The 11894-nt window shown below is 50.4% G+C and overlaps 1 protein-coding gene across 2 annotated transcripts; it reads left to right on the forward strand.

The window, feature by feature from the left end:
• The first annotated feature begins 410 nt into the window (after positions 1–410).
• On the forward strand, positions 411–11527 carry TRMT12 (tRNA methyltransferase 12 homolog). 2 transcript variants are annotated; one of them, XM_038748097.1, is made up of 8 exons: positions 411–482; positions 5352–5436; positions 6287–6455; positions 7029–7227; positions 7548–7698; positions 7917–8026; positions 9962–10119; positions 10937–11527. In XM_038748097.1, the coding sequence occupies exons 2-8, from the start codon at positions 5387–5389 to the stop codon at positions 11381–11383; spliced, it is 1284 nt and encodes a 427-aa protein (XP_038604025.1). In that variant the 5' UTR covers positions 411–482; positions 5352–5386; the 3' UTR covers positions 11384–11527. The 2 variants fall into 2 exon arrangements, with proteins under 2 accessions (XP_038604025.1, XP_038604024.1); XM_038748096.1 differs by lacking the exon at positions 411–482 and adding an exon at positions 2010–2046.
• Positions 11528–11894: the final 367 nt, after the last annotated feature.

Consider the following 11894-nt stretch of genomic DNA (forward strand, 5'->3'; position numbering starts at 1 on the left):
CTCTGACTCCATAGCCCGGGCTCTTTCCACTGAGCCACGCTGCTTTCATTGAGCGCTGACTGTGTGTAGAGAACGTGGCTCGGTGGAAAAAGGCCCTTCTGAGAGCTCACCTCCTCCAGGAGGCCTTCCCACACTGAGCCCCCTCCTTCCTCTCATTCATTCATTCATTCAATCGTATTTATTGAGCGCTTACTGTGTGCAGAGCACTGGACTAAGCGCTTGGGAAGTACAAGTTGGCAACATAGAGACAGTCCCTACCCAACAGTGGGCTCACAGTCTAAAAGGGGGGGAGACAGAGAACAAAACCAAACATACTAACAAAATAAATAGAATAGATATGTACAAGTAAAATAAATAAATAGAGTAATAAATATGTACAAACATATATACATATATACAGGTGCTGTGGGGATTGATTGATTGATTGCACAAAATAAAGGGTCACTGTTGGTAGGCACAAGATGGAGAAGACTCAGCACACAGTAAGTGCTCAATAAATACGATTGAATGAATGAATGAATGAATGAGCCACTTTGGTTAACGTTACTTTACAAACACTGGAGTGCTTTCGGCCTGCACGAAATAAAGGGTCACCGTTGGTAGGCACAAGATGGAGAACACTCAGCACACAGTAAGTGCTCAATAAATACGATTGAATGAATGAATTATTACTTATGCTTATATATGTATAAGTATATCAATCGATCAATCAATCAATCGTATTTATTGAGCGCTTACTGTGTTCAGAGCACTGTACTAAGCGCTTGGGAAGTCCAAGTTGGCAACATAGAGAGACGGTCCCTACCCAACAATCAATCGTATTTATTGAGCGCTTACTGTGTGCAGAGCAGTGTACTAAGCGCTTGGGAAGTACAAGATGGCAACATCTAGAGACAGTCCCTACCCAACAGTGGGCTCACAGTCTAAAAGGGGGAGACAGAGAGCAAAACCAAACATACTAAGAAAATAAAATAAATAGAATAGATATATACAAGTTAAATAAATAGAGTAATAAATATGCACAAACATATACATATATACAGGTGCTGTGAGGAAGGGAAGGAGTTAAGATGGGCGGGATGGAGAGGGGGACGAGGGGGAGAGGAAGGAAGGGGATCAGGCTTACAGCGGGCTCACAGTCTAGAAGGGGGAGACAGAGAACAAAACCAAACGTATTAATATATACGTTTAATATAATTAATATTAATATATATTAATATATAGTATATTATAGTATAGTATATAATATAGTATAATATATAGTATAATATAGTACAACATATATAGTATATAGTATAATATAGTATATAATATAGTATAGTAATAGTATACTATAGTATAGTAATAGTATAGTAATATAGTATAATATAGTATAGTATAATATATAGTGTATTAATATATACATATATACACCTGTATATAGGTATATGTGTATATATGTATGTATATATATGTATATATATGTATATATATATATATGGTTGTACATATTTATTACTCTATTTATTTTACTCGTACATTTCTATCCTATTTATTTTATTTTGTTGGTATGTTTGGTTCTGTTCTCTGTCTCCCCCTTTTAGACTGTGAGCCCACTGTTGGGTAGGGACTGTCTCTATGTGTTGCCAATTTGTACTTCCCAAGCGCTTAGTACAGTGCTCTGCACACAGTAAGCGCTCAATAAATACGATTGATTGATTGATTGAGTAACAAAATAGAATAGATATGTACAAGTAAAATAGAGTAGTAAATATGTATATACTTATACTTATTACTGCCAACTTGTACTTCCCAAGCGCTTCGTACAGTGCTATCTGCACACAGTAAGCGTTCAATAAATATGAATGAATGAATGAATGAATGTGGGCAGGTGTCAAAGCCGTCAGAACGGGGGGCCGTGCGCAGAGGATGGGGAGGGGGCCGTGCGCAGAGGATGGGGGAGGTACGGGGCCGTGCGCAGAGGGCGGCTGTGCGCAGGCGCGTCCCGTGCGCGTTCCCGTGGCCCGGCACGTGGCGTTGTGATGAGCGGTGGCTGCTCCGCCCTTGGTAAGGGAAACGGACCCTTCGTCCAGTGCTACTTATTGAGCGCCTCCTGGGTGCGGACCTCTGTACTGAGCGCTCAGCACCGCGCTAAACCCTAGCCCATTCATTCAGTCGCATTTACTGAGCGCTTACTGTGTGCAGAGCACTGGACTGAACGCTTGGGAAGCAGCGTGGCTCGGTGGAAAGAGCCCGGGCTTTGCAGTCCGAGGTCATGGGTTCAAATCCCGGCTCCACCAGCTGTCAGCTGGGTGACTTTGGGCAAGTCTCTTCGCTTCTCTGGGCCTCGGTTCCCTCATCTGGAAAATGGGGATGAAGACTGTGAGCCCCACGTGGGACAACCTGATCGCCTTGTACCGCCCCAGCGCTTAGAACAGTGCTTTGCGCATAGTAAGCGCTTAACAAATACCATTATTATTGTTATTGGGAAGGACAAGCTCTCAGGAAGCCCTCCTGAGAGCTCACCTCCTCCAGGAGGCCTTCCCAGACTAAGCCCCCTTTTTCCTCTCCTCCTTCCCCTCCTCACAGCACCTGTCAATCAATCAATCAATCAATCAATCGTATTTATTGAGCGCTTACTGTGTGCAGAGCACTGTACTAAGCGCTTAACGATATGTTTGTACAGATTTATTACTCTGTTTTACTTGTACCTATTTACTATTCTATTTATTTCATTTTGTTAATATTTGTTGTTTTGTTGGCTGTCTCCCCCTTCTAGACTGTGAGCCCGCTGTTGGGTAGGGACCGTCTCTAGATGTTGCCATCTTGGACTTCCCAAGCGCTTAGTACAGTGCTCTGCACACAGTAAGTGCTCAATAAATACGATTGATTGATAGTACAGTGCTCTGCACACAGTAGGCGCTCAATAAATACGATTGAATGAAAGAATGAATGCCAAGTTGGCAACATATAGAAACAATCGTCCCCACTCCCTCCCTTTCTCTACCCCCCCGCCAAACAGCACTTGTGTATAATATGTACATAGCTATAATTCTATTTATATTAATGCCTGTTCACTTGTTTTGACAGGTCCGTATCTATAATTCTATTTATTTCTATCAATGCCTGTTTACTTGTTTTGATTTGTAGACTGTGAGCCCACTGTTGGGTAGGGACCATCTCTATATGTTGCCAACTTGTACTTCCCAAGCGCTTAGTACAGTGCTCTGCGCACAGTAAGCACTCAATAAATACGATTGAATAAGCGAATGTCTGTCTCCCCCCTTTTAGACTGTGAGCCTGTTGTGGGCAGGGATTGTCTCTCTTTATTGCTGAATTGTACTTTCCAAGTGCTTAGTACAGTGCTCTGCACACAGTAAGCGCTCAATAAATACGACTGAATGAATGAATGGGCTAAGCGCTTGGGAAGGACAAGTCGACAACATGTAGAGATGGTCCCTACCCAGCAGCGGGCTCACGAGAAGCAGCGAGGCTCAATGGAAAGAGCCCGAGCCCGGTCATGGGTTCAAATCCCGCTCCGCCACTTGTCAGCTGGGTGACTTTGGGCAAGTCACTTCACTTCTCTGGGCCTCAGTTCCCTCATCTGGAAAATGGGAATGAAGACAGTGAGCCCCCCGTGGCACAACTTGATAATAATAATAATGGCATTTATTAAGCGCTTACTATGTGCAAAGCACTGCTCTAAGCGCTGGGGAGGTTACAAGGTGATCAGGTTGTCCCCCGGGGGGCTCACAGTCTTAATCCCCATTTTACATTTTACCTGATCACCTTGTATTTCCCCCAGCGCTTAGAAGAGTGCTTTGCACATAGTAAGCGCTTAATAAATACCATTATTATTATTTATTCCTCCCTTCAAAGCCCTACTGAGTGCTCACCTCCTCCAGGAGGCCTTCCCAGACTGAGCCCTCTCCTTCCTTTCATTCATTCAATCGTATTTATTGAGCGCTTACTGTGTGCAGAGCACTGTACTAAGTGCTTGGGAAGTTCAAGTTGGCTCTCCCCCTCCCCATCCCCCCGCCTTACCTCCTTCCCCTCCCCACAGCCCCTGTATATATGTATATATGTTTGTGTGGATTTATTACTCTATTTTACTTGTACATATTTATTCTATTTATTTTATTTTGTTAATATGTTTTGTTTTGTTGTCCGTCTCCCCCTTCTAGGCTGTGAGCCTGCTGTTGGGTAGGGACCGTCTCTAGATGTTGCCGACTTGGACTTCCCAAGCGCTTAGTACAGTGCTCTGCACACAGTAAGCGCTCAATAAATACAATTGAATGAGTGAATGAATGAAAAGTCGTGGGTTCTAATCCAGGCTCCGCCACTTGTCAGCCGTGTGACCTTGGGCAAGTCACTTCACTCCTCTGGGCCTCAGTTATTGCCTCATCTGGAAGAGAAGCAGTGTGGCTCAGTGGAAAGCGAATGGGTTGTGGAGTCTAGAGGTCATGGGTTCCAATCCTGGCTCTGCCACTTGTCAATATGTGACTTTGGGCAAGTCATTTCACTTCTCTGGGCCTCAGTGACCTCATCTGTAAAATGGGGATGAAGACTGGGAGCCCCCCGGGGGGGGCAAGCTGATCACCTTGTAATCTTCCCAGCGCTTAGAACGGTGCTTTGCACAGAGTAAGCGCTTAGTAAATGCCATCATTATTCTTATAAATTCCGGCTCCAGCACTTGTCAGCTGTGTGACCCTGGGTAAGTCACTTAATAATGATGGCATTTGTTAAGCACTTACTATGTGCAGAACACTGTTCTAAGCGCTGGGGGGGATACAAGGTGATCAAGTTGTCCCACGTGGGGCTCACAGTCTTCATCCCCATTTTACAGATGAGGGGACTGAGGCCCAGAGAAGTGAAGTGACTTGCCCAATGTCACACAGCTGACAATTGGCGGAGCCGGGATTTCGAACCCATGACCTCAAAAGCCCGTGGTATAATAACAAAGACCATTATTGTTATTATTTATCGCAAATGCCGAGAAGCAGTGTGGTCTAGTGGAAAGAGTACAGGCACCTGGCTGCTGATCCCGGCTCTGCCAGTTGCTTCCTGTGTGACCCCGGACAAGTCACTGTACTTCTCTGTGCCTCGGTTTCATTGACTTTAAAATGGGGATTAAATACCCGTTCTCCCTCCTACCTATACTGTGAGTCCTATATGGGACAAGGCTTTTGTCTGACCCAATTACTTGTGTCTACCCCAGTGCTTACAATATTACATAACACATAGTAGGCGTTTAACAAATAGCATAATAATAATAATGATCCGTTGGTATGGCAGTGATGGTGAGGACCTTAGCAGAAGGTCATTCTTCCAGCTCACACTTCAACACGATCACAGTGATTTTTTTCTTCCAGGTCTCGGAAAAAGAGAAACGAAGGATGGAAAGGCCATGGAGGTATCTGCCATTGTTACAGAGACTCGGTTTACCCAGCCGTACAGGTATGGTAGAAGACATGGGGGGAACCTGGGAAATATCTCAGCCTCCATAAAGAAGGTGAATGATGGGTTGTGGGGGGAGTTTGAATTGTAGGGGGATCAAAGGAAGATCGAAAAGGTCCAGGAGACAAGGGGCATCGAGGGGTCTTGGTGAAACTTGAAATCAGAACCCAGTTACTGCAGTCCGTGCCGCCGGGCTTCTTGGAAAGATTGGGAGAGCAGAGGGATCCGGACCGGTCTGAGCGTGATCAATCAATCAATCAATCGTATTTATTGAGCGCTTACTGTGTGCAGAGCACTGTACTAAGCGCTTGGGAAGTACAAGTTGGCAACATATAGAGACAGTCCCTACCCAACAGCGGGCTCACAGTCTAAAAGGGGGAGACAGAACAAAACCAAACATACTAACAAAATAAAGTAGAATAGATATGTACAAGTAAAATAAATAGAGTAATAAATATGTACAAACATATATACAGGTGCTGTGGGGAAGGGAAGGAGGTAAGATGGGGATGGAGAGGGGGAGGAGGGGAAGAGGAAGGAAGGGGCTCAGTCTGGGAAGGCTTCCTGAAGGAGGTGAGCTCTCAGTAGGGCCTTGAAGGGAGGAAGAGAGCTAGCTTGGCGGATGGGCAGAGGGACTGGGGGCATTCCAGGCCCGGGGGAGGACGTGGGCCGGGTGTCGATGGCGGGACAGGCGAGAATGAGGCACGGAGAGGAGATGAGCGGTGGTGGTGGTGGTGGCGTTCCCCTTTCTTTGCTCCTTAAGGCAAAACCTCAGCAGCACATTTTGTGATCAGCTCAGCCTCCGGGGCCTCAGAGAGCCGTCCAACGTAATCCGTCCTCGGTCTTGCAGGGAGTATCTGGAGAGGCAGCAGCTCCTAGATAAGAGGCACCGGGTGAAGAAGTTGCCGGGGGACACCGTGGCGTTGCCTGTGGTTGGGGAGACCTTCACCGAGCAGCATCTACAAGAGCTGAAGATGCACGTGGCTCCGGAGAGCACCTGCTTGCTGGCCCGGATCCAGGTCAGCCTGTTTTTTGTTTTTTTAATGGCATTTGTTAAGCGCTTACTAAGTGCCAGACCCTACTGAGCCCTAGTGTAGATACAAGTTAATCAGGTCGGTCACAGTTCCTGTCCCGCATAGCTCACCTAGGGCTCGCCGTCCTCTTTTACAGATGAGGGAGCTGAAGCCCAGAGACGTGAAGTGACTTGCCCACAGTCACACCACAGACAAGTAGCAGAGCCGGGATTAGAACCCAGGTCCTTCTGGCTCCTAGGCCGTGCTACTTCTCATTAATCGAAGTGCCGATTGGATTGCTTCCCCGGGGAGGGGTTGGGCCTGGGGAGTTAGAGGGCATGTCACCCCAAGAGAGCACATCACTCTAAGTTTTGCGCTCACGGCTGACTTCTGCCGCACTGCCGGACAGGCTCTGCAGCAGGATGCCCATCCCCGAGAGGGCTCTGGTGTTTGAGGGCCGTTTGCAGTGGGGGCCGTTGGCCTCCCAACCAGACTGACGTATTCCGGTCTCCAGTCTCTCGTTTTCCATTTCCTCTTTCCTGCCCGCCCCATGCAGTTTTTTTCCTGTCCCTTTCCCAGAACCCTGTTCTCTCAAAGAGGGCTCAACTCTGCTCGCCCGCCCAGAAGCTGCGATGGGCGGTTCGGTGCTTGGTGGAGGGCAGGGGAGTCCCCTGGTCCGCCGGTCTGGAGCGAGACCTGCCCCGTTCTTGGCAGCGACACGGCGATCTGCTGCTGGTGAGCGAGGACTGCTTCCGAGCCCCGCTTTGGGAGGAGCTGGGTAAGAGAAGGAAACCTGGCGGGGAGGGCAGGGGGCTCGTCCGGGACGCTTCAGCCGCCGTCCGGACCCGTCCCCGTTCATTCATTCACTCAGTCGTATTTATTGAGCGCTTACTGTGTGCAGAGCACTGTACCAAGCGCTTGGAAAGTACAATTCGGCAACAGATACAGTCCCTACCCGACGACGGACTCACAGTCTAGAAGGGGGAGACAGGCGACAAAACAAGTAGGCAAGTGGCAATACCATCGAAATGGATAAATAAAATCATAGATATCTACACGTCCCCATCCGCGTTCTCCTCCGGGCACTTTCTCCGACAGGTCCGGAGCTCTGGGAGACGGTGGCTTCTGCTTTGGGGGTCCGGCGTGTAGCGAAGCGAGGGCGCGTGGCCCCGGGCGGAACCCGAGCCCCCAGAGTGACGCTGCTGCTGGGGGACGATGGCTGGGTGGAGCACGTGGACAATGGAATCAGGTAGGCAGAGAGCCAACGGGGGTGGAGACGGCGGGACGGGCGCGAGGCTCGTGACCTCAAGGCGAGTTTCCCGGCGTGCCCCTCAGTCTAAGGGGGGCTCCCCTGCTCCGTGTAGGTCGGGGACGATGGGTGGCAGGTTGCCTCTTCTCCCTCGCCCGATCCTGCGGTCCGGGCCTGGCGGGTGGCGTAAGTGACGCCATGGTGTCCCCTGGCCCCAGGTATACGTTCGATGTAACCCAGTGCATGTTCTGCCCCGGGAACGTCACGGAGAAGCTGCGGGTGGCATCGTTGCCCTGCACGGGGGAAGTGCTGGTGGATCTCTACGCAGGTGACACCTCCTTTCATCGCTACTAACGCCGTGCGGTCGGCGCTTACGACGTGCCAAGCACTCGGTTAGACCCAAGGTTTTGGGGTTGGACACGGTCCCCGTCCCACGTTAGGCTCACGGTCGGTCTTATCCCTGTTTTACAGGTGAGGGCACTGAGGCCGAGCGAGATTTAGTGACTCGCCCGAGGTCATACATCCAGCAGGCCGGTGGCAGAGCCGAGTCTCCAACCCAGGCCTCTCAACTCCTTGTGTTCTTTCCACTGGGCCACGCTGCCTCCTTTTCAGGGGAGATGGCCTAAGGGGACCCCTGGGAGGGGTCCCCAGTTCCTAGTTTGCCATCGCGGGCTCAAAGAGACGAGTCTCGTCGGGTCTCCGTTTTTGGAAAGCATAACTGCAGGGTGGTGATGATCCCTCCTCCTCTCCTGACTGAAATTCCCTGGCTGGAATAAGAGGTGGAGTCCTGTAGACTCTGAGAGACTAAGGGGTGTTGAGGGCTATCGCAGCTGGAGAAAGCATCCCCGGGCCCTGCTCCTTCCAGAAGGGGAGCTCTGGACCGGGGTTCATTCATTCGATCGTATTTATTGAGCGGTTACTGTGTGCAGAGCACTGTACTAAGCTCTTGGGAAGTCCAAGTTGGCAACATCTAGAGACAGTCCCTACCCAACAGCGGGCTCACAGTCTAGAAGGGGGGAGACAGACAACAAAACAAAACATATTAAGAAAATAAAATAAATAAAATATGGACAAGTAAAATAAATAGAGTAATAAATATGTACAAACATATCATCATCATCAATCGTATTTATTGAGCACTTACTGTGTGCAGAGCACTGTACTAAGCGCTTGGGAAGTACAAATTGGCAACATATAGAGACAGTCCTTGCCCAACAGTGGGCTCACAGTCTAAAAGGGGGAAACATATAAACATATATACATATTTATAGGTGCTTGGAGTGAAGACCGAAAGGCTAAATTCATTCATTCATTGTCGTATCTATTGAACACTTACTGTGTGCAGAGCACTGTACTAAGCACTTGGGAAGTCCAAGTTGGCAACATCTAGAGACGGTCCCTACCCGACAGTGGGCTCACAGTCTAGAAGGGGGAGACAGACAACAAAACAAAACATATTAACAAAATTTAATAAATAGAATAAATATGTACAAGTAAAATAAATAAACAGAGTAATAAATATGTACAAGCATATATACAGGTTGCAATGGACCAGTAAACCTAGAGGGTGGTTGTGATCGGTAGCTTGAAGAAGAAGGCCAGATTCGCTTTCCCTGTTTGAGGCCAAAGTCTTTATAGTCAGTCAATCGTTGGTATTTATCACGTGCCTGCCATGTGCAAAACACTGTCCTAAGCACTAAGGGGAGTACCACAGACATGTGTCCTGCCCTCAAGGATCTTACAATCTAATGGGGGAGACAGACAACAATGGTTTACAAATAGAAGGAGCAGGGGGACTCCCTCAATCAGCTGAAGCAGTTGCAGCCTAGTGGATAGACAATAATAATGGCATTTATTAAGCACTTACTATGTGCGAAGCACTGTTCTCAACGCTGGGGAGGTTGCGAGGTGATCAGATTGTCCCACAGGGGCTCACGGTCTTAATCCCCATTTTACAGATGAGGTAACTGAGGCACAGAGAAGTTAAGTGACTTGCCCAAAGTCACACAGCTGACAGTTGGCAGAGCCAGAATTTGAACCCATGACCTTTGACTCCAAAGCCCCTGCCCTTTCCACTGAGCCACGCCGCTTCTCTCATGGGCCCGGGAGTAAGAAGGATTACACTATTATTATTATTATTAATCAGTGGTGTTTACTGAGCACTCGTTGCGCACAGAGCACTGTAGCAGAGGCTTGGGAAAGGACCATGTAAGTACGTTGTGGGAGCGGAGATCTCAGTTTCCCGGGTCGCTCCCGCCTGCAGGGATCGGCTACTTCACCCTGCCGTTCCTGGTTCACGCCGGCGCGGCCTTCGTCCACGCCTGTGAGTGGAACCCGCACGCCGTGGCGGCTCTGAGGAGGAACCTGGAGCTGAACGGGGTGGCCGACCGCTGCCAGATCCACCCCGGGGACAACAGGAAGGTGAGTGGCGGAGGCTCTGCCCGGGGGGCTCTCCGGCGGGAGAGCCGGGCCTCCCCGTCACTGCGGCATCGCGCTCCGGGTCTCGGTTCCACCCAGAGATCAGGGTGGAGGGAGGTGAGGGCCTTTTAAGGTGACTGGGGGTTAGGGCGGGAAAGGAAACGGAAGGGGAATCGAACGTAATTTTTCCGGAATACAGCACCAAAGCCACTGTGGCCTTGAAGGGGATGGTTGACCAGGTGAAGCACGGTGAGGGCGGGAAAGGAAACGGAAGGAGAGTCGAACGTCATTTTTCCGCAGTACGGCACCAGAGCCATTGTCATCATCATCATCATCAATCGTATTTATTGAGCGCTTACTATGTGCAGAGCACTGTACTGAGCGCTTGGGAAGTACAAATTGGCAACATATAGCGACAGTCCCTACCCAACAGTGGGCTCACAGTCTAAAAGGGGGAGACAGAGAACAAAACCAAACATACTAACAAAATAAAATAGGATAGATATGTACAAGCAAAATAAATAAATAAATAAATAGAGTAAGAAATATCCTTGAAGGGGATGGCTGACCAGTTGAAGCATGGTGGGGGTAATGGGGGAGCAGGCCGAGCCCTCGGGAAGGGAGGCGTTGGCTTGTCCTCATTAGGCAGGGGGACTGGAGAGAGCCCTTTCAGAGCAGCAGCTTTTGGAGAAGAGGTTGTCGAGCCCCATTGTCCTCCCGCCGGGCCCTGGGCTGGTGGTGCCACCTTTGCCTCGCTTTTGTTGCTGTCGCTGCTTCCGCTCCTGTTTTTCTGTGCTCACACTGTCTTCTCCCGTCCCAGCTGGACCTGGAGGACCGGGCCGACAGGGTGAACCTGGGGCTGATCCCCAGCTGCCAGGAGGGCTGGCCCGTCGCCTGCCGGGCGCTGCGGCGGGACCGTGGGGGCGTCCTGCACATCCACCACAACGTGGAGACGTTCCCGGCCCCCCAGCCCCTTGGCCCCGGGGCGGAGGGGCCCCCGCAGCCACCCCAGGGACTCCCCGCTGGGGGAGAGGAGCCCCGCTCTGCCGGGGATCGCGGGAGAGAGGCCCCGGCGACGACGGCGGCCCCGAAGCCGGAATGGCGGAGGTGGGCAGAGACCACAGAAGCCCAGATTGGGATCCTGCTGGAACAGCTGCACGGGAAGCCGTGGAGGACCCGGATCCTCCACATTGAGCCGGTGAAGTCCTACGCGCCCCACGTGGATCACGTAGTCCTCGATTTGGACTGCCGCCCCCTCCCCAGCTGATGGCAGGGGGGCCGCGGCCAGGTGGAAGCGAGCTCACGGTTCGGGACCTCCCCTAGCAGATGGCCTGACCCCACGAGCCCCTTCCCTCCTGACCACTTTTTAAAAATAAATGAGAGTAATTTTCCTAAAGAAATTATCTTTCAAGAAGTCCCTGGAGGTCATGATGTCTCTTCGGCCTTTCACCTTATCACCAGGAATGACAGAGGTGTTGTCTGTTTTCCCCGATCGGTAGGGCCCGGTAAGAAGTGCCGCCTGTTAACCTGAGAACAGACCCTGGAGATGGGAAGTCTGGACCCTCCCCCGGCTCGGGGTGGCCTGGCAGGCCTCTTCTAATCATCGGATCCCTCCCGGGTCGCCCTGTCCGTCAAGCAGGACCCTCGGGGCCAGGCTCACCTGCCTGTTGCCCAAGTGCCGGTGGGAGCGAAAGATGTGAAGTGTGAGGGGAGGGCCCCGGGTGACTTGGTTAGAATGAGAGAGGCAGACTAGTTTTAGGAAGAGGCAAGGTGGCATC

Source organism: Tachyglossus aculeatus, chromosome 6 (genome assembly GCF_015852505.1).
Source record: "Tachyglossus aculeatus isolate mTacAcu1 chromosome 6, mTacAcu1.pri, whole genome shotgun sequence".
Taxonomy (NCBI): domain Eukaryota; kingdom Metazoa; phylum Chordata; class Mammalia; order Monotremata; family Tachyglossidae; genus Tachyglossus; species Tachyglossus aculeatus.

Excerpts from the sequence above, each read along its gene's own strand:
- TRMT12 (XM_038748096.1), top strand. The coding sequence starts at position 2,022 with ATGAGCGGTGGCTGCTCCGCCCTTG. Across the intron at positions 5,437-6,286 it reads CGGTTTACCCAGCCGTACAG|GGAGTATCTGGAGAGGCAGC; the intron begins GTATGGTAGAAG and ends TCGGTCTTGCAG. Across the intron at positions 7,699-7,916 it reads CACGTGGACAATGGAATCAG|GTATACGTTCGATGTAACCC; the intron begins GTAGGCAGAGAG and ends CCCTGGCCCCAG.